At 36.4% G+C, this 23,420-nt stretch overlaps 1 protein-coding gene across 3 annotated transcripts in view; it reads right to left on the bottom strand.

Moving 5' to 3' along the window:
• MS3_00001611 (uncharacterized protein) overlaps window positions 1-23,420 on the bottom strand; it is a 44,837-nt gene that overhangs the window by 5,971 nt on the left and 15,446 nt on the right. For 2 of the 3 annotated variants that reach the window (XM_051209080.1, XM_051209081.1), the window contains exon 1: window positions 1,956-2,231. Coding sequence is in view for 1 of the 3 variants with exons in the window: in XM_051209079.1 (XP_051074501.1) it covers window positions 3,973-4,721; window positions 5,328-5,713; window positions 12,197-12,447; window positions 15,619-15,899; window positions 16,340-16,466; window positions 17,193-17,449; window positions 17,873-18,132; window positions 18,374-18,506; window positions 19,414-19,572; window positions 20,125-20,454; window positions 20,543-20,723; window positions 20,824-21,029; window positions 22,023-22,350; window positions 22,706-22,847 (3,790 nt within the window). In the remaining 2 variants the exon portion in view is untranslated. Of the gene's footprint in view, window positions 1-1,955; window positions 2,232-3,972; window positions 4,722-5,327; window positions 5,714-12,196; window positions 12,448-15,618; window positions 15,900-16,339; window positions 16,467-17,192; window positions 17,450-17,872; window positions 18,133-18,373; window positions 18,507-19,413; window positions 19,573-20,124; window positions 20,455-20,542; window positions 20,724-20,823; window positions 21,030-22,022; window positions 22,351-22,705; window positions 22,848-23,420 lie in introns of those variants that run through there. The other variant, XM_051209079.1, reaches the window with a different exon arrangement.

A 23,420-nucleotide genomic window follows, 5' to 3' on the forward strand; every position in this document is an offset into this window, starting at 1 on the left:
TAGTCAGGCTGCTAAAAACAGCATTTCAGTTAGTCACTAAGCCTTAAATTAATCAGCGATTTCAGTAGAGCTGTTCACACGATCAGTAAACATTGTCTGGAATCTCTCAAACTGTAGCTTTTCTATGTATCAAAAACAAACAGATTCAGTAATCTAATGAGCATAAATAAAATGTGATTTATCCAGCACTTCGCTCAAAAGAACATTGCTTATTTTAATTATAAGTTAGCTCCAACTGTCTCATTACATCGATCGATTAAAGAGAATAAATACTTGCAATAAACATCAGCTAACTACTTATCTCATGCGTGTATGTATTAAATACTTTACTTATAGGTCTTGAGAGACAGACTGATATACTTACATAACAAACATGCAGATACACCAGTTACAATAATGCTTCAATAAAGTCTTGAAGTAGATATTAGTGACAGTCTCAACAACGAGAATGAATGCTTTACAATTAAATTTTCACGTTCAAAGAACTCAACAGCTTCAGAGTTGAATATTTGTGGTATAAATTATTTTTAACAATTCAAAATGTTTATTTTCTATTGGAGCATGGGACTGCTAAAACAAAACCTTATTCGTTCTAAATTTTTTTAAAGATCTGCGAAAACGTTTAAGAAATTTTACTGATTATTCTCGGAGTGTTCCTTGTAAGTGATCTTACTCTTAATTCTATCCAATCAAGTATTGAGTATATTATGATTGTGACTGCATAACAATATCTTAAAGACAGCGGTATCCATACTTTATGTCATGAAATATAGTTAAGAATATACATAGAAAAAATTTATTCAAAGTATATGAATCTGATTTAATAAATATCACAACTAAAATATCTAATATTGACCTAATTAATAGAACGGAAAAACTTTAGTTAAAGAATGTGATTTAATGAATTTAATATATATATATATATATATATATATATATATATATATATATATATATATTGAGAAAATAATTATATAATAGATGTGGATCGACAAAACTCCCCCCTATCTGAACTGAAATAGAAGAAGATGGGATCTCATAGTTATTTTGTCTAAATTAACCAATTTAGTGTTCCGATATATCGTTTTGAATTGATTAAATGATGCATAACGCCATCAATCATTTATCAGAATAAATTCGCAACACATTTTACGATAGCTATTGATGACAAAAATCATGATAATCGCAACAAAATGATTATCTTTACCAACAGTAGCATTTTTACACAATTATCAAGAGTGGGGATTTGTGGAGATTGTAGTATTGTAACAGTTGAATTCATGAGTAGATCTAAGTTCGACCACCATTGAAAACCTGGAAGCATTGAATGGCTGTTTCATCCTAGTACGGAACTCCTCAGGATTGCGCATCCAAATCCCGCCCGCGGGACTCGAACCCAGGACTTTCGGACTCGCGCTTGACCTCTAGAGTTGTTTTAAGAACGCTGAGTTTGCATTGATCCTAACTGGCATATATATAAACTAAATGTAAAACGTTTCGAGGCTTAGATTTACCTAGGCGTCCAAGGGTGTAACTATTAAGCCCTATATCGGTATTATTTATTAACATATATACCTTCTTTGATTTAAACAGATAATCACATGACTATATTATTGGTGAAATAGATCATTCCCTGTACAGAATAATATTTCATGATATTATTCACTTATCCTATTAATCTCATACATTTATTAAAGTGAAGTAAAATAAGTTGAACTGGATAAATATTTGCATCAAGCCATACTTATTTACCCGTATATCAGTTTGTTTATCAAAAACGTCTTGATTTGGTTAAATTACGCTAGTTCTAACAATTTTTTCTAACATTATCTAATACACTAGACATATTAAGCAACAAAATAATCGTCATTATTATTATTGTTACCAAGCCGTAATAGACGAAGAATGATTCAGATGATATAATTAGACCATGTAAAAAATGAAAATAGGCTCACCGTGAAATCCTTTTCTTAAATATATAATGAGAAAATAACTAGATTTCGAAGAGAATCTCGTTTTTAAAATATATTTTTTAAATTGTTAGTAACTTGTGTGTTGACTGTATTCTACATTTATGTTTATATACATATATAGTTAAGTATGAAAAATGAATTTTAATCACCAAAATTCCATCTATATATATTGCCATGATACTGTGACTAGTCCATAGTCTAGTTAGAGTTAGGTACCGTTATTTTTCTCAAATCGATGAGATCACGTCAATATAGAATGTAATTTGATTGTGGTAACTAACTATAAGCACATACATACGCACTGAAAGACAAAAATACTATATTAGAGGTTTCTATATATTTACGTTCTCTCTCACTCTATAAATTAATATGCACACACATTAGTATGCATATTTACAAACCTTGAGATAACAGAAGGTAAGAGAGCATAGCACGACACACACACTTATATACTACAAATGTGTGTAAGCAAACAACTCATTTGTTCACTTACTCGCACCAGAATTCGTCAGTATAAATATAGGTGTAAGTTTCAATTGAACCATTAAGAAAATCGACAGAGAGCAAATGGTTGAAGAACACACATGTAACGAGAACTGATGTTATATATATATATATATATATATATATATATATATATATATATATATATATATATATATATATGACAATGAATGTATGTATAACTGTCCTCATGCAGTCAAACAGTGCACTTAAATAATCATAAGACTGTTTTACAGTAATTATACTTACAAATACAAGGTAAAAAACAAACAATCAAAACTACAGTTCACGATTTAAAAGCGAATGAAAATCATTTTGTTATGTGATACTTTCGGCACCAAAATGAACACACTGTTATGATTTCTAATATAAGAACGACAGACGAATAAGCAGAAAAAACACTTTCAATTTCACTTACCAAAAAAACATGAGGTCAAAAATTATGTGAAGTGTTTAAATGCGTATGTGCCAAGCCCAAAGTTTACACGATAATATGAAGAATCATAGACAAAATCTCGTTTTATTTTCTTGAAGTTACTTACACCTGTTACTCCTCGTAGAGAAGCATAGGCCACCTGCCAGCATTCTCCATCCAACTCTGTCCAGGACAATCCTTTCCAGTTACTATCCATTCTTTTGATGTCTGCTTCCGATTCCCGGCGCAGTGTTCATTGGCCTTCCTCTTTTCGTTCCGCTTCAGGATCCCAAGTAAGCACTTGCCTCGTGATGCAGTTTGGTGAATTCCGAGGTGTATGTCCTATCCACGTAAAAATGTCTTTTCCTAACTTCCTCTTCAGATGACAGCTGGTAAGTTCTCTCCCACAGTAGGATGTTGCTGATGGTACCCGGTCAACGGACATTCAGGATCTTACGTTGACAATTGTTTAGAAATCCTTGTAGCTTTTTGATGATGGTTGCGGTAGTTCTCCAAGTTTCAGCTCAGTACAGTAGAACTCTCTTGACGTTCGTATTGAAGATTCTGACTTTGATATCGGTTGACATTTGTTTTGTGTTCCATATGTTCTTCAACTGCTTTTTTGAAGTTGACTGAAACTAATTTTTGTTTTCGTGAGATTTAATCGTTTTTATTCATAAGTGAAGAAATTTTAGGCAACACTGATGATAAACCTAAACAACTGTACTTGGTAATATAACCATCCGTCATAATTCAAAATAGAGTATAACGAATTTAAAATACTAACTCTACTTGGTGATTATACAAACTGATTAATTTTTGGAAATAGTCAAGCATGTTGAAGACAAGGAGTAAATAGCAGCACCCTTTATATTGTTTACGAAATTCTACAGTTCTTTCTAGCATAATATATATCGGAAATGAAAAGTATAGGCGCTTATTATAAATTATACTTTGTGATAAAGGTTATTTAAAAATGAATAGTGCTACGTTTAACCCCTTAAAAGTATTGGAAAACCTCGAAAATCCATATAAAATTGCACACATAAAAAACTCATAATGAAAGCTTTAAAAGCATACCATTCGTTAGTAAAATTTTTGGGAGCTAGCTGATTAGAAAACACATTGTCTGTTTGATTCACTTGTCCCGTTAACGTTTTGTCAGTTGAGTTAATTATAAACTTCATTGACGTGTTATTGGATTCCTTTTCAATCTCCTTTTTATGCAAAATATCTTGAGTATTTAGTGATTTAGAATTGTTATCTTCAGAGCTCGGTTGAAAATCTGTATAATATGACGACTCTGTATGAACTGAAGGAGACAAACAACGCTTATTTTTCGACACTTCAGAACTAATTGTTTGCTTAGATTCCACAGCACTGACGTCAGCATTGGATAAATATGTGGTATTTTTGTTCGTTGAATTGGGAGAATGTTCGGCAACTGGTGTACTACGGTCAATATCATCATCTAAATCGAGCTGCTTCAATTCATCATCAGTATCCTGTGGTGATACTAATTCTTCAGCCACTGAAATTAATGTGTCCGGTTCAGTTTCATCATCGTTTGTTGAGTGCTTACTAGTGAGAATGTGACTGGATAAAGCTAATTTATCAATATGTTTCGACGATGCACAAGAGATACTGTTATCGTTAAAATTGTCAAGTGTTGTTTTATTCAAAGATTTTGATGGTGATATATAAGAAATGTTATCTGTATCGATTATTTTCTTCATAGATTTCGAATGAGAATCATTAGCCTCTGTACATACAGATGCTCTGCAAGCATCTAAATCAGCTTTGATATTGGCAATGATTTCAGTACAAAGCTGAAAAAATGTAAACAAAATAAATTAACAAACATACATATGACAGAAAAATTCTACAAAGTTCAAGTAACTTATATATTTTACACTAATAACTCTATTGAAAGATGGTGGCATGTTTATGGAGACCATTTTATCTGAAATTCACTATTCAAATTTTAGACAATTCAGAAATAATATTCTTTTCGATTTTCCGGCTCATCTACAGCTCCTTACATTTGTACGTTTTCTTTTACACTACTTGAGAATTAAAAGTAGGATGAAATCTATATTACACATTTGTAAATCATAATAAGTAACAGTGATTTGTGGTAATGAGCCTCTTATCATAAAGTTTAATTATTTTTCTTTATTCAATCGCTTCCATAAATAGCTTTATTTTTTACCCTTCTCCTTACTAACGTTTAAACCTTTAGATAACGTGATTAGTTCCACAAGTCACGAAGTTGCGTCAAGACAAACTGAGGGTGATAAGTAGATAACAGTCATATAATCACTTCTCACCATCAATCAGTAAATTATTTCAGTGATTAAAACGTTCTCATGAAAATTAATCAAACTGGTAAGATAACAAAAATAGTATAATCTGTATGGAATATTTAAAATTACCTGTCTATGTTTCAGCAAAGTGGATTCTAATCTTGCTAGACGATCTTTATGAACACGTTTATATTCTACATTGATGCGACATAAAATGCTTTCCTGTTTTTTTAGATTGGAATTCAGAGCTTGAATTCGTGATTCTAATTCACTGAGATCGGAATGTGAATTGGCCGATACTGTAGAAAATGGTTCATCATCTCCAACGCCAAACAATCGACCATCCTCATCCATTGAATCGACTGAATTAAGGACAGTGACACGTCTTCGACGACCAGAATCATGAGAATTTGAACACTGACGTACGTGTCTAGAGGTCGGAGTCATAGTACGATCTAGTGATGGTGTAGCGACTTCGCAGGTTAACAAATTACGTAAGGATGGTGTAGTTTCAACTGAAACAAGAGAGATTAACTTAAATTATTACTCTAACCAGAAAAATCACAGATTAAGCTCAATACTTTTCTTGTTGCTACCATAAATGTATAACTGAGTCAGTCAGTCAGCTACAACGTAGGACCAGGCACATGTATGCATCGGCCCAGGTTGCCATACCTCATTAGCACAGCAAGATGAACACCGGATTCATAGGAGTGGTTAGGTCAAAGGTGGTAATATATAGGAGAAAGATTGCAATAAGGATATAGTATAGGAAGAAAGAATTAGTTCGTAGAAAGAAAGATGTGAAGTGATCTTAATCTCTTAGTTTAAGAGAAGACAGAGAGTGTATACACCGACGCCATTGTGATCGATTCTGAGCCATGTCACCCAGAGTCTCCAACCATTGGTTACGAAAGTCACGCGGACCCCAACCAAGTAGTCTGCATCTACCACCATGGATCAGACTAGAAGTTAGTGACTTCAGGCACTGATGCCACGTTTTGGTTTGGCCGTCCCTAACCTTCTTCCAACCATCCCCTACACCGGTTAGCATTGCACGTCGCGGTAATCGGTATTCAGGCATACGTAACACGTGGCCCAACCATCTCAGTCGATGAAGATTCATAACCTCATCAACTGATTTACCATCATTCCCTAATACCCTGCGTCTAACCTCACTATTACTTACCCGGTGATCCCAGCAGATGCCAGCAATATTTCTAAGGCATCTGTGGTCAAATACTAGTAGCTTACGGGTGTCTTCTACTCTTAAGGGCCATGTTTCGCTGCCGTAAATTAAAACAGAACGAACAGCCGCGCAGTATACTCGTCCTTTTATTGATAGACGGATATCTCGCCTCCGCCAAAGGTGACGTAAGTTGGCAAAAGCCAAACGAGCTTTACGAATCCGTGCTGAGATTTCGTCAGACACCAACCCATTAGGGCTGATCAGACTCCCAAGACAAGTAAAGTTGTCAACTCGTTCGACTACTTCACTCCCTATCCTTAGTTCAGATGTTGACGCAGACCAGTTCTGAAGCAACAACTTGCATTTAGAGGGAGAGAAGCGCATTCCAAACATTCTGGCATTGTTGCTTAGTGCTACCAGAAGACTCTGCATTTTGTCAGCGTCTTCACCAAACAGGACTATGTCATCTGCATATTCTAAGTCGATAAGTGGACCTCCTGGAAGGAGATCAATACCCGAGAATTCAGTCGACGAGAGTGTTATTTCCATCAATAGGTCTATGATGAAGTTAAACAAAAATGGAGAAAGTGGGCAGCCTTGACGGACATCACTTGAAGTTGCAAATTCAGATGACAACTTTCCATAAGTTCTGACTCAACAACTAGAAATGCTCAAGTGAAGAACGTTCACAAGGTTTATGTACTTCTGAGGAACACTTTTCAATGACAGACATTGACACAGAACCTCTCGGTCTACAGAGTCAAATGCTGCTTTTAAGTCAAGATAAACTTCCATTGTCGTACGCCGATAAGCATGTCTGTGTTCTAAGATCTGGCGAATGGTGAATATGTGGTCGATGCAGCCACGACCAGGTTTGAAGTCAGCCTGATTTCCTCGTGTTTGCAGTTCACGAGTCTTAGTTAGGCGTCCGACAACAATTGAGGCTAGTATTTTACATGCTATATTAGTTGAACTAGTCCCTCCATGGTTATCACAGGATGATTTTGACTCCTTCTTATATATTGGGACAATCAGTGATTGCGACCAGTCAGATGGGATAACGTCTAATTCCCAGATCTTAGCTAAAATATTAGTCAACCTAATCGCTAAAATTGGACCACCATCCTTAAAGACCTCTGGAGCCAATCCATCTGGACCAGCTGCCCTTCCTCGTTTCAGATTAACTATAGCCTTCTCAACTTCAGCAAGAGTTGGGGGACCTACTTCAATGTTCCATTCACTTTGTCTGGGAATGGAGGGTAGTTGTAGAGTAGCTGAAGGCCAGCTGAACTGTTCTCTAAAATGTTCCGCCCATCGTTCTAAACGTCTGGACTGGGAGCAGATGAGAGTATCATCTTTTTCCGAAATAATCTCACTTACACTTGACTTATTAATTCCAGTTTCTTTTATTAGTCTGTAAAGCTGTCTTGTGTTCCCTATAGTCGCCGCCTTTTCCATCTCTTTTGCTTTCGTTACCCACCACTGCTCATGGTCGTTCCTTAGACTTTTTCTTAACCTAGATCTGATTTGTTTACGCTCTTCATCATGTTCAGAACCTGATGGGACGAGTTTGCGAGAATCCATCAGTGTGACAGACCTTGAAGAAATCCACTGGTTCCTTGTAACTCTGCGGTTTAAGTCACTAATAGATGTCACTGCTTTTTCCACAGCTGATTGTATGCCCTTCCAAGCAACATCTGGGTCAGCCTCGTCTTCACAACTACCTAAGTGTGACCTCAGTTGTTCCTGGAACCTACTTTTGGTTTTCTCGTTACTCAACTCAGTTCTAATGGGTCTTTTTAATGTGGCTTTTTTGCGTCCAGTGAGGCGCAAGCAGATGCGTGCCCGTATTAGGGCATGGTCGGAGTCCAAGCAGGTACTCCAGAATGAGCGACAATCTTCTACCGACCCTCTCCAACGATGACTGATGGCAATATGGTCTATTTGAGTCCATCGTTGGTTTGGTGTAGGGGGTCGCCATGTTAGACGATGTCTCTCCTTATGCTTAAAATTTGTGTTTGCTAAAAATAAACGATTGTCTGAGCATAGCTGCAGCAGACGATCACCATTATCTGTTCGCTGTGTCGGAATACTAAAATATCCACCTAAATGCCTTTCTGTTTGGTTTAAACTGCCTATCTGAGCATTAAAATCACCTGCTACGAGTACTATGTCTGAGCGTTTAGCTTTCTGAAGAAGTTCGGACAGCTTTCTGTAAAATTCATCTTTCACTTCATCTGAGCTGCAGTCAGTGGGAGCGTAGGCAGAAACGACAAAAAGGCAACGACGTGTGTCCCTATCCTTCCGAGTTCTTACGTAGCCGTTCAGCCGAACAGCACATAGACGACTGTTGACGGGGATCCACTCTAGCAGTGCGAGGTGAGGTCAAGTGAATGACCACACTGGAATCCTGTATGCGTGTTTCGGAGACACAGCATACATCAATGGAAAGAGACTCTAGGGTTTTAGCCAAGGAAGCCTGCTGACCGATTTGACATAGGGTGCGTACGTTGAAGGCTCCAATGTGTAGTTTGGAGCGAGGTTTCAGTAGACCTGGGACAGTGTTTTGCGCACTAGAATCGTTGGCTACGGTGACACTTGAGGTGGAAGCCGAGAGAGGAAATATAGAGTTGAAAGTCGATGTAGGAGGAATAATAGGAATTGAAGAGGGAGGTTGATTATGAATACAGTGGTCTTGAGTGCTGTTAGAAGTATGAGGGCGGTTATCACTTCCCGGTTGCCCACACCGTGGAAGGGTTGTTCTGGAGGTACCTGAAAAGGAAATTGGATTAAAGGTGGTCTTAGTGACCTGAGAGCGTGACCGCAGTGCCCAAGGGACAACTGCTTGAGGTCGGTCACACACGACCTTGTTATGGGTAATTTTTGTGTTAGCTCCGTACTTATTGAGACCTTACCGCCGGAGACGGATATCCGTGGGATAAGGCGAGGTGTGCATTTTTAGGGTCGACCTTTTCTAACCCCACCCCTCCTTGTGGGAAGGCAGCATCGCTGTCATGCTGGTTGTCTGAAGGAAACACCTTACTGCTGTCACACCTCTGTACAGTCAGCAGTACGACTTCGCCTTCGGACCTTTGGTTTGTTGCTTTTAGTCTTACCGCTCTTCAACCGACCTGTCTGACATGGTAGGACCTTGAGGAACGGTTTTTCCAGCCAGTATAGCTCGGTTGCTTCATCACGATAGGCAAGCCCGACCACCACGTCAAGGTAGCAACAACGGTCGGGAGGCAATGACAAATTACCATAAAAGAACAAGATATAAAAATCATTTAACAGAATTAGGAAAATTAGAAACAACTAGGCATTTAAATATGTATGTTTTATATTTGTTGTCTCTATTTATTCGCTACTCTAGCTTCAATACAATTGACAGTGGAATTCAAAAGCTGAAGAAAAACGCAAATTTAGCTCGTGTATTTATGCTAATGCAATTGTAAATTTTACTACATCTATTGAAAGAAAACTGCGTTAGACAGCATAAACAACAGTGGAGGGCGACGAAAGCAAACGAAATGGAAAAGGCAGCGGCTGTAGGTAACATAAGACAGCTTTCTAGATCAATAAAAGAAACTAGAGTTAAGAAGTCAAGTGTAAGCGAGACGATGTCGGAAAAAGATGACAATCTTATCTGCTCTCAGTCCAGATGTTTAGAACGATGGTTAAAACACTTCAAGGAGCAGTTCAGCTGGCCTTCAGCTACTCTAAAACTATTCACCATTCCCAGACAACCTGAATGGAACCTGGAAATTGGCCTTCCTTCCGACTACTATTTAAGTTTAACAAGCTTTACCCAATCTGAAACGAGGAGTGCAGCTGGTTAAGATAGATTAACTCCAGCGGTCTTCAAGAATAGTGGTCAAATATTTGCGATTAGGTTGACCAAATTGTTAGCTCAAATCTGGGAGTTGGATGAAATCTCATCTGACTGGTCGCAATCACTGATTGTTCCAATATATAAGAAGAGGTCAGAATCGTCCTGTGATAACCATAGAGGGATTAGTTGGACTAATATAGCATCTAAAATACTAGCCTCAATAAATACTGGACGCCTAACAAAGACTCGAGAAATACAAATACGAGAAAATCAAGCTGATTTCAGACCTGGTCGTGGCTGCATTGACCACATAGCCACTATTCGGCAGGTTCTAGAACACAGGCATACTTATCGGTATCCGACAATGACAATTTTGCTTGACTTCAGAGTAGTATTTGACTCTGTAGACCGAGAGGTTCTGTGTCAGTGTCTGTCATTGAAAAGCGTACCTCAGAATTACATAAACCTTGTGAACGTTCTTCACTTGAGCATTTCTAGTTGTTGAGTCAGAACTTATGGAAAGTTGTCATCTGAATTTGCAACTTCAAGTGATGTCCGACAAGGCTGTACTTTACCTTTCTGTTTAAGTCCATCATAGACCTACTGCTGGAAATAAAGTTTTCACCGACTGAGTTTTCAGGGTTTGATCTCCTACCACGAGTTCCACTTATCGACTTACAATACGCAGATGATATAGACCTGTTTGGTGAAGACGCTGATGAAATGCAGAGTGCTTTGGTGGCACTGAGCGACAATTCCAGGATGTTTCGAATGAGTTTCTCATTATCTAAATGCAAGTTGTTGCTTCAGGACTGGCCTGCGTCAACACCTGAACTAAGGATAGGGAGTGAAGCAGTCGAACGTGTTGACAACTTCACTCATCTTGGAAGTGTTATCAACCATAATAGATTGGTGTTTGACGAAATCTCCGTACAGATTCAAGAAGCTCGTTCGCCTTTTGCCAACTTACGTCACCACCTATGGCGAAGGCGAGATATCCGTCTATCGATTAAGGGACGAGTATACTGTTAAGCAGTTAGTTCTTCTTCACTTTACGGCTGCGAAACGTAAGCTACTAGTATTTGGCCACAGATGTCTTAGAAATATTACCAGCATCTGCTTGGAGAACCTGGTAGGTAATAGTGAGGTTAGACACATGGTATTAGGTAATGATGGTAAATCAGTTGATGAGGTTGTTAATCTTCATCGACTGAGATGGTTAGGCCACGTGTTATGTGTACCAGGACAGTGTTTACCTCGACGCGCACTGCTGACTAGTGTTGGAGATGGTTGGGAGAAAGTTAGGGACGGCCAAACCGAAACGTAGCATCAGTCTATAAAGTCACTAACTTTTGGTCTGATCCATGGTGGTAGATGAAGACTACTTGGTTGGAGTCCGTGTGACTATCGTAACCAATGGTTGGAGACTCTGGGTGATATGGTTCAGAATCGATCACAATGGTTTTGGTGTATACACTCACTGCCTTCTCTTAAACTATGATATTAAAACTACTTTATACCTTTCTTTCTACGAATTAATTCTTTCTTGTTGTGCTAATGAGGTGTGGCAACTTGAACTGATGTATATATGTGTCTGATCGTACATTGTAGATGACTGACTCGACTTCTAACTATTGAGTTTTAGGTCTGAACTTCACTTTTCCAACTTTAGTTTAGACAACCGGGTAGTATCGTTAGCTCTCACCCTGACAGTGTGACTCATACCCAAGTACTTGCTGAACGAGTTAGCTTGATTTCTTAAGTAATTTAAATGAAATATACAATCTTCAGTCCACGTCGCACCAAAATCTTTTGATTTGATCTCCGAATTCTAGCCGAAACGTAGAAATCGGTTATCCAGCACGTCCTATTTTTCAATGATTGTTCGACTAAGATTAGTCGGTGATCTATACTATGAAAATCTAAAAGGTAGGTTTGGTGAGTAGCATCATCCTTTTAAAAAATAATAAAGCTCACCTCCAATATCAAGTTTTGGAAAACAATTTGAAACTTTGGAAACTCGACTAACATTATCATCATTTTCAGTGCTTAATAAATTTGATGCACACTTCTCATTGCATCGATTTGGTATTAATTTATAATTATTGGAATGATGCTTCTCAGAATGTGAAACTGATCGGTTTGAATCCGAGTCGGACTTGCAATATTTTAAATCTGTAGCAGTAGACACTGTCCGAGCAGTGGAGCATTCAGAAGCAGTATTGGAGCTATATATTAAAATCAGAGGTAAAATATACGCTAAGATAAAGGTGGGTGTTGCTAAGTTGATATTACAAGCATGTTTAGAAATTTCAACTTCACAAAATCAACAAATTTTATGGGCACACATTCATGCAGTAATTAAAGTAGGTGGATGAAAATATCTAAACATAAAAATCAGAGCCATTTGATTCGCTACATTAACATGTTCAATGGAATTCAATGAAACTCCAGAGAATCTTCTGAGTATTTTCTTGCGCAACAAAATCCTAATCTAAGTCAAACTTCCTCCTAGAAATGACAGTTTATTGAAAGCAGAATTTGATAAAACATAAAGTGAACTACAGTTAAGTAGTGGCTTAAAGTATAAAGTATTTGGCTTTCAAATGTATGGACACAACTCCTACCAATCTCAGTTACAGCAGCCGAGTACTATCACCAAAATTTGTAGTATATAATCGTACAATTAAACAAATGTTTACTTAATAAACGAGTTACATTAAAATTATCTAAAGTGACAGTGGAATTTACGCTATAAGGTGGTAACTGACTAAGAAATATGTATATGAAATAAAATTTGCTAAAAGCCAGAATTATCGGAAATGAATGTTTCAAACATTTAACAACCATTTACGGCAGAAGAGCAGAAAAACCGATTTATAATTAAAAATGGTATTTTATTTCCTAAGGTTACTGCCGGTACCAAACACGGATAAAGGAGCGTTAGGCATCAGGTTGGGAACCCCATCCCATAGAAAACAAACTTACTAAAAAAAGCGCTAATCGGAAAAAAACAATTCAAACCATTTAAACTCTGTCTTGCGAGAAGGGTCTTCTTCCAGAACAATTATGATGCCTCAAGATGAATGCCGAGACCCTTCGGAAGTCACGAGGACGGTACCCCTTCTAACAACCAGAGCAACAATTTACATAGGGGCATGAAATGTTCGGACAATGTGAAAGACCATGATGACCGATCAAATAGCTATTGACATGAGGAGATACAACTTGACGGTTTTCGGAATCAGCGAAACTCATTGGACCCAAGCTGGACAGAAAAGACCAACTTCGGGAGAAGTCGTGTTGTACTCTGGTCATGAAGAAAATGCTCTTCAAAAAAGCAAGAAAAGCATTTATAAGATAAGAATCTCATGGATCCAGAATTATCAAAGCATCATTCAAAACAAAGGAGGGAATCACAATGAATGTTATCTTATGTTATGCACTCATCAATGATGGCAACGACGCCGAAAAAGATCAGTTTTATGAGAAGCTGCAGTCGATCGTGGAAAAGTGCTCAGGAAAGGATCTGACAATCCTGATGGGAGATTTAAACGCCGAAGTTGGGATGGACAACACCGAGTACGACGAAGAACAAGTTTCGACAGACTCCAAAGAAGGATACCTCATCAGGATATCAAAGAAAGATCTCAGCAAATACGAAAACAAAAGGCATTACACTACTATTGGTACGAGGAAACGTTTTAAACAGTGTTGCTGAACCGGATGAAAGATTCAATAGACGTTCAACTTCGGAACAAACTGGTTGGATTTCGTAAGGATCGGTCGCGCACAAACCAAATCGCGACACTGGATCATAAATGAACAATAAATCGAATAGAACACGTCACTGTATATCAACTTCCTTGACTATGACAGTGTGGATAAGAGAACCTTCTTTGACAATATCGTGTACCTGAGAAGAAAGTGAACAACATACAGAACTCATACAATGGACCACACTGCAAATTCGTAGATGGAGGACAGCTGACAGATGTATACCAAGTGAGGACTAGTGTCAAACAAGGCTACTTATTCTCCACCTTTCTTTTTCTTTTGGTGGTTGACTGGATTAAGACCTACACATCTGACGAGAATCACAGAATACAATTGACAGCTTGGGTGCAACTAGACGATTTAGACTTCATAGATGACCTTGCTCTCCTATCCCATACACATCAATAAATGCAGATGAAGACAACTAGTATGACAGCAGTCTCTGCACCAGTAGACCTAATCACACACAAGAGCAAAAGCAAGATCCTGAGGAACAACACAGCGAACACAAACCCCCAAATGCCCTGAGACAGCCAAGGGTGAGGAGAGTCAGCTCTCCCCTTCAAAATGCTCTCACATGGCCAGGCGTATACAGCCGCTGTTAGGGAAGCCCTACTTACTTTCTTCTCGTGTCGAGGGTGCTATTTATAAAATTGAGAGCACGGAAATTGAATGTCCTGTGCTTTGACCGGGCAGGTGGACTCGTAGGATCCACTTAAGGAAGTTGGGAAACCCTGATTCCAAAACATTGGTGCACGTAGGGATCTAGGACTCCATGGGATCAAAAGGCGTATGAACATATTGTTGGTCACCGGCTACCATCGGACTGAATCTCCTAACGTTGGTCCACTGCCTTGTGGATTAGACGCATATGTATGTGGTGTCTTCTTTTACCAGTATTTATGTGTCTAAATAAATAAATAACAATCATACATGGTAGAGAAGTTATGGAAGATGTGGAAACTTTCACGTATCTGGACAGCATCATCGACAAACAAGGAGTATATGATGCAGATGTTAAGGCCAAGGATTGGCAAATCAACGGCAGCATCCCCACAGCTGAAGAACATACGGAACTCAAAACAACTATCAATCAACACCAAGGCCAGAAGCTTCAACACAAACAGCAAGACAGTTCTACTATACTAAGCTGAAACTTTAAGAACTACTACAACCTTCATCAAAAATGTACAGGTATTTATAAACAACTGTCTACATGAGATACTCCCGACCCGTTGGTCGGATGTCATCAGCAAAAACCTACTGTGTCAGAGAACAAGCCAGCTACCATCTGAGAAGGAAATTCGGAGAACACTCTGGAGGTGGAAAAGTCATAAATTACGGAAAACATCCGACTGCATCACGAGGAAATGCCTAACTTGCAATCCTGAAGACAAAAGTAAAAGGGGAAGACTGAAGAAAACATTGCGTTGGAAATTGGAAACGGGCATCAAAGGAATGAATAACCATTGAAAACAACTGGAAACGAGAGGCCAGAACAGAGTTCGATGGAGGATGCCGGTGGGAGGCTGATGCTCCTCCATGAGGGTTAACAGGGGTAAATAAGTAGGTATGTAACATATCTTAGACTATAATAAATTCATTTTAATGAAATAATATACTTGGTTCTATCGCATTTTAACAAGCTAGAACTTCTGCCCAATGAAGCTGTAGGAAATCGCTCAGAATTAGTTTTGTCATCACCAGGCTCTTCTAAACCAAGTTCATCACTATATTGCGAATAATTGGAACGTTGACAAACCGGTGAGTGAGAATTCGATCTCCAATGTTTAGAGCCACTATTCTTCGACCAATGACTAGATGTTGAATATTTTTTCGATTCATTATCGTTTGATAACTGGGACCGATTTTCATGCAAAGCTAAACGTTTACTTTGGATAGCCTAGTAAGACATGAATAGAAAAACAAAAAGCAAACTCTAAGAAATTTACACCACACACTTCGCTTTACAACTCGATATTTCATGGTAGGCAAAATCTACTAAAGTTATAATAAACCCTATGTGTTCATAGTTCTTAAGAACGTAAAAATAAAATTGGATGTATCTAAAAAAAATGATAGGTCGATAAATAAGACTAGATTGCATGCAATAAAACATTATTTCTTTTGATAACAGTTAGGCAACATAAGAATTGATGGCGGGAATAATTACATTTGTGAAATACGAATAACTCGAACGTTGTAATAAGGCTATAGCATTGATGCCGAAAGCTTAATACAAACTATCACCATCTCACAATTAATATGAATCAATACAGTATATGAAAAACAGCATGATGAGTTTCCTAAAAAGTTATCGCAATAAGGAAACACAATACTTACGTTCAAGGCTTCACGTTCTAAACGAACAACCTCGACCTCTTCGAGTTCAATATTTTTAGAAAGCGCTAAAAGCTCTTCAGCTTTCTTACGCCTAGATTGTAAAGCCGCTACACGCTTATTCAAAGCACTGAAATTACGAGAGAATAAATCGATAAATAACAAACATAGCAAGTGATAATTAAAATATGGATTAGAGAAAGATGTGATCAAATGACGATGTCTAAATTCCAACATCCTATTACCTGTTTCCGTCTAAACATTCAAGTAGCATGATTAACATATTTCGGTGGTTTGATTCCCAATGAGCTGGATGGTTTATTTGTGACATTATTATTATTGTTCTTACTAAAAACCATAGTCTCCACAAATTCTATCCAGGAGATCCTAACACTGCGAAACATATTCTTCTGATCAACAAATCACCACCAAATTATACGAAATAGAAAAATGCCAACGCGAACCGAACATCTACAACGGAACAATTGTACTTTATCACAATATTCTTTCAAAAAAACTTAGACATAGACTGACATTTAATTGTTCAGTGGCGTGGCCGATAGCCGATGAATGGTACAACTATTAGATTCTTAAATATCGATGTATTGAGAGTGATCCTAAGAAACACTTACATCAGAATGTCTGCTAACCCTGATGATTATCAGAGAAGCAACAAACAAACGATATAAAAGAATATAAAAGGAACATCCTCATTAGATTATGATTACCTCTGACATAAGCACAGACCAAAACTGAGTGCAAAAATATTACACATAGTGAGTTACATTGTCATTACTAGTTATTTGAACGACTAAACTGCAAGTAATATATACATTTTAAAATACAAATAACTTACTATTTCACTTGATTGAATTTTTCATTCCTTTCAGTTTGACGAGAGCTATTATGCGACATGATGGCGCATAGATTTAACATAGGAATATCTGTCGATTGCATATGTGGTTTTTCATTTCGCGAATATCGTTTTAACTTTTTCCGTTTAGTTAGCACTTGATCATTTGATTTTTTCTGAAGTTCTTCATTGGTAACTTTACCATATGACTTCATAGATTCATCGTTCTCACTAAAATCCACTGACATTTTCTTCTTTTTCTGTGTTAAGTGGAATTAAATACAATTAATTGATTAAGAAAAGACGAGTAACAACTACAAAACTAGAAAAGACTCACTTAAATAAGCATTAATTAACCATCGAATTATCGAAAATTTAAAATGCTAAAAACTAAATACTGTACTTAAGAAGAATAGTTAAAAACTTCCGAAACATTGTGAAGTTTAGCCTAACTGCGAACTCCCGACAACAGAAGTGAAAGAGATAATGTCTAAGAAAACCACTCTTAACCATCAAAAAATTTAGAAAAAAGTTCTCTAAAAGGTCACATGTGATCATGATCTACATAAGAAACTTGATAATTAATATATATTTCAGTAATAAAACAACCTTCTTAAATTAAGGTTTAGGAAAAAAGAATTTAAAACATCGAATATTTACTCAGATGAAAAAAATCTACCTACTTCTAACTTTTCTTTAACATTAATGGGATTATTTAATTTAGGCGATGATGATGATGGCATGACAGTCAATATTCCTGGTTCAGAAACTTTGTCAGTTGTAGTCATAGAAGCAACAGTAGTGCCAGTAGGGATAGGATGATAAGGTTCATTAGATGAATCAGAAGCCGTTACAACACCTCCTGAAATCGATTTAATGACGTTATCATTTGAAAGTGTTTTATCGCTTCCTGTGGAAAACCGTTGTTTGTTTGCACTGGATTCTATAAGGGAAATATATAAAATGATTTTAAAAAGATTTTTCGAAAAAGAAAGACTGTGAATAATCAACAAAATCCCCTCACAGTTCAATATAGTTAACAAATTTACTGGCAAAACGAAATACGTTTAACAAACCGAGTACGAACAAACCATTAACTAAAACGTAATATAGATTTTTTTTTAAAACATATTTCGACATGATACTCATCATATCAGACAACATATCTTTACAAGATACAGTACCTGAAATGGATCCATTTAAAGACTTATGAACATTTGCTTCATTTGTAATATTTGAGTCGACAGATGGTGATTCGGTAGAACAGGAGGAAATCGCATCCAAGTGTGAAGTCCTTACACTAAGACGACGTTCGATCTAAACGAGGAAAACAAAAATTTAGAATTAAACGAATTATAGTAGACAAATATATAAAATATGCTAAGGAAAAAGGTAGAGTTTGTGGTAAAGAGGGAGTTTGGATTACCTAATTATCTTGCTAACTTACATAAGACTGTCTCCCCTCGTGGAGGAGCATCGGCCACCAATCAGCGGTGGATCCTACGTGTTCACTAGCCCGATCAATGCACAAGACATTTACTTTTCGTGCTCTCAATTTTATAAATAGCACCCTCGACACGAGAAGAAAGTAAGTAGGGCTTCCCTAACAGCGGCTGTATACGCCTGGCCATGTGAGAGCATTTTGAAGGGGAGAGCTGACTCTCCTCACCCTTGGCTGTCTCAGGGCATTTGGGGGTTTGTGTTCGCTGTGTTGTTCCTCAGGATCTTGCTTTTGCTCTTGTGTGTGATTAGGTCTACTGGTGCAGAGACTGCTGTCATACTAGTTGTCTTCATCTGCATTTATTGATGTGTATGGGATAGGAGAGCAAGGTCATCTATGAAGTCTAAATCGTCTAGTTGCATCCATGCTGTCAATGTTAATAAATTACATGCCGAGCACAATGGTTAAGCACTTGACATTGATTTACAGTGTGTAGTAGCGCAGGGAGGGTCTCGTGACAACGTCCAACTGCTCAAGTCAACATTCGTGGGTTAGGATATGAACTTTACGCTAAATTGTTATTATTCCAAAGGTTTGACCACCAAATTAACGTTACGTAATCCATAATCGTTTTTTATCCTCTCCTATTTCTCAGTACTAACGACGTATATCGTACTAAGCTCAATACTATTTAAAATAAGTAAAAAAAACCTTATCTCTCAGAGTATATACACAAATATATACGGACTGGTAAATTAGAGTACAAAAGTTATGAGAGAATACCTTATCAAATTCTTCAGCAGCTTTTAATACGCTTTCAAACTGTGGTGAATGTACTCCAGAAATCAGACGACCTGGTTCATTAGGGTTAACAAATGCACCTTGTGTTTCTTTCTCCAACATCTGATCACCAATTTTCGATGATAACTGCAATTCACGAGCCTTGATTATGTTAAGAATAAGATTTAGGGGTACATCATAAAGAAATACTGTAATAATAATAATAATAATAATAATAATAATAATAATAATAATAATAATAATAATAATAATTCAATGTTGATAGTTTTCTTTACCCATTAAACGTGATTTCATTATTACGAATGATGACAGATTAATCTTTTTTGAAAAATGGGATGTATTATTTTTAAGGCAACAATTTTTGATATGTAATTTAGTTCTATTTAATGTTATTTTACACTTGCGTCAAAAAATTGTACAAATTAACTTGTTATTCACGTTCAGTAAGTACGTCGTTAACCGTCAACTAATCTGTTCTAACTAATTAATGTAAATGGTCACACAAATCGTGTTCCCAGAAAAGTACATACAATGATTGAGTTAAATAAAGAACGATAAACAGTAGTGTCCCGAGTAAATTCAAACAGTTAACATAATACACTCAGAGTATTTGTACTCAAATAAACCAAAATTTCAAAACGTGAATCCTTCAGATGTCGTTTTGGTGAGATACATTTAAAAAATATTACTCACCTTAAGCAACTGTGCTAGGCTAACACATTCGGTTTGAGCAGCGGTAATCTGACGAAGAGACTCCATATCAGCAATATGCTGCATCGAACTAGAGAGTGTTTCAAGATAATTCATTTCAGCGGCTAACTGGAGATTAAGTGCAGCGGGTGTTAGCCTCAGTTGAGAAGAGTTTATAGTTTTATTTATAAAATTATTAGTCTTTTGATGATTCGTAGGGAGTGCCTGGGAATCGGATTTATCTTCTGTTATAAATAACTCCTGTGCTTTCGTCCTGATGGAACAAGCAGTATGTGATAATGAACTCTGATCTCCTGAGTCTGTACATTCCACCTAATAAGCATAAAAAGGAAGTCAAATAAATTGTAAAAGTCAATACAATACGGATCCATTTGATATTGTTAACCATAATCTAACTCACATTAACTGCTTGAATGTTGGTATTACTGGGAGTATTCGATTTGACAACTAGTGATTCTTTATCAATCTTCTCTCGAGAATGAAGTGAACTATCTCCATTTATTGTATTCTTTTCGTGAACTTCTACCTTTTCTATACTGTTTACTTGTGGTCCCAAAGATTTGAAAGGTTTCTTTCCTACTCTAGAAATATAAATAATATTTCAGTTTAAGTTTTTCTTAAACACTGTGAACATAAAACTGAACATATCCATATATGATTGAACTTGAAATTGAAGTTTACCTAAGAAATAGCTTTTGTTGGCGTTTGTGTACAGAAGCGAAACGTAAAGGATCACTATAAATGAGATTTCGAAATTCATTCTTAGCACGAATGTCTCCCATAAAATTATTCAAGCCAGAATGAAGAAAATGGTTCCTGTTGGCATTATACTTCCAAGAAGTTGAGCAATGCTGAGATACATTATCCACAATCACAGGTTTTTCATCCTAAATAAATAAAGTTTGTAAAATCGAAAAATTACTATTTAAAACTCATGAGTTACATGAAACTAATGCTTAAGCTCTCAAAAACTCAATGTTTTAGTTATCGCGTCGCAAACTGATGGTTACCAACGAAGATAAGACATATTGACTATTTTTTGAGAGTACACCTTAGTTCTTCTAGTAGTTTTAGGAACTCCAATGTAGAAAGTCAAAATTGTTGGTGATGAACGGCAAGTGAAATTTATTTCATTTTTATTAGACGTCACAAGAAAAAGAGATTTATCATGGTAAAACTAGATCACATCACGAAAATCACCAAAGAGAGCAGAAAAATGGTTGGAAATATCTTCTTTCTGAAAAAAGACGAGTGAATTTGAAATTTAGTTGACTGAGTGAAAGTGAACAGCTTCTATGCACAAGATTAATTGACATTTTTACTACATTTGTAGAAAATATCCCTTCACAACCTTTATTTAACTTGGTGAGGGTACCTAAGACGTACTTCTTTGATATAAAAGTAACACCGAAATTATAAAAAAAAGACGTTCTGCAACAAAACAATCTGGATTCTTTGAGTTCTACATTATATGCCTAGATACATCTAAAAGGTTGACTTTTAATTTACTAAAATGAAAAAAAAAAATTCATACGCGATCTAAAAATATTTGTTTGATTATTCAGTTTGTCAGTCATAAATAACGTAGAATCTGGCACACATTCGTATCGGCCAAAGTTGCCATACTACACCAGAACAGAGATGAGATCGTCAAGATGAATACTAAATTAGTAGAAGTAATAGTAGTACCAATGAAAATAAAAAAGACTGGACAAAAATAACATATTAAAAGAAAGAATTAATTTGTGAAATAAAATAATTTTGAAACTCAAGATCTAAGAAAATAAAGAGTGGATGGAGTTATGCCATTGTGATTGATTTTAATCAACTGAAATATTTAGAATGATACTTTATAAAATATGTTAAATAAACAGACCAACCTTGATATCTTCAACGATACAAACATTATTCTCTTCTAACTCCGAATCACTAGCCCCTACAGCTTCTAAACGTCTCCAAATACTTACAGTTGGCTTTTGAATTGTTTCATACGAAGAGACTGAGGAATTAACCCCATCATCTGTATAAAAACATTGATCCTCATCAGAATTATCATCATTATCATCATCGTCAGAATCAACAAAAAGCATGTGCTTTACACGTTGTGCGCTCAGTTTTATATCGAGACGCGCAGCTTCCGTAACCTGATCACAGATAGTCTTTGATTTATTTGCATATGGGACAGTACGTTCTTTCGAGGGAAATAAACTAGTAAAGAAAATGACAATAAAAATCGCGACGATTATTAATCTAAAAAACCTATTCAAATTGGTAGAATCACATATTGAAAAGCAATCTCGGTATTGAAATTGATAACGTATCTAAGAAGATTTTGATAGCGTGAAAGCCATTATCTGAATGAACATAATTAATGACTTAATCCAAAAAAGGAACTAACCCAGTAAATCGATTAAATTTTTACTGACCAATAAAATAGTAATGTCAAAACAATAGTTACTGGTTAAATAAAAAGTGGAAACCATAGAATCAGATAAGTTACAAAGATCAATTTTAAAATGAAAGTCTGCAAAACATGATGTATATACTCCTAGAACATTTTTACCGTTTTTGTAGTGCTTCAGGACAACGAGTAACATCCACACCGGTTCTCGGACGTGTTGACACATTTCCTGCAAAAGGAACGGGAACCTGAAATTCCGTATCTTGATGAAGAGACCTTTTTGGTAATTCAGATTCATAAAAACCTTTATCAAAAAAATTAAAAGAAGTTTGATAGTAAAACTGAAAAAATTCATGAGCGAGTTATGAAATGATTATGTTACCAATGATGAAGTTGAGGGAGAGTGATTATACAGAACAAACATTGAAATGAAATGTGTTAGGCCTCTATTTGTAAAACTATAATTGGTCTATGACATGGATTGTTCGAGTTATATTTCATAAAGTTTGAAGCCTGTAAATTTCGCAGAAACAGTAAAATCTAGCATTAAACAAAAACAAAAACATGTCACCAAGTTATTATAATCGGCCAAAATTTATTTGAAATTTAAATTAGATTAATTCCGTGGCTCCAGAGGTCGACTATTATAGTCACATGGATGAGTTCCTGTATTGTAAGCATTACGATTTCAGTACATCAGAGTCTTTTTCTAACATTGAGAAGTTTTTAAACCATGTTGAAGAAGGTATTCACTCTAATTATTTGGCTTAGCATAATATATTTTTACGCGATACCAACTGATTTCTGATTGGCTGAAATTTCTCAAGATCACTGGTAATCCGTTCAAAGGTCGTCCACAAATTATAGTCTCGGCAAT

Source organism: Schistosoma haematobium, chromosome 1 (genome assembly GCF_000699445.3).
Source record: "Schistosoma haematobium chromosome 1, whole genome shotgun sequence".
NCBI classification, from domain to species: Eukaryota; Metazoa; Platyhelminthes; class Trematoda; order Strigeidida; family Schistosomatidae; genus Schistosoma; species Schistosoma haematobium.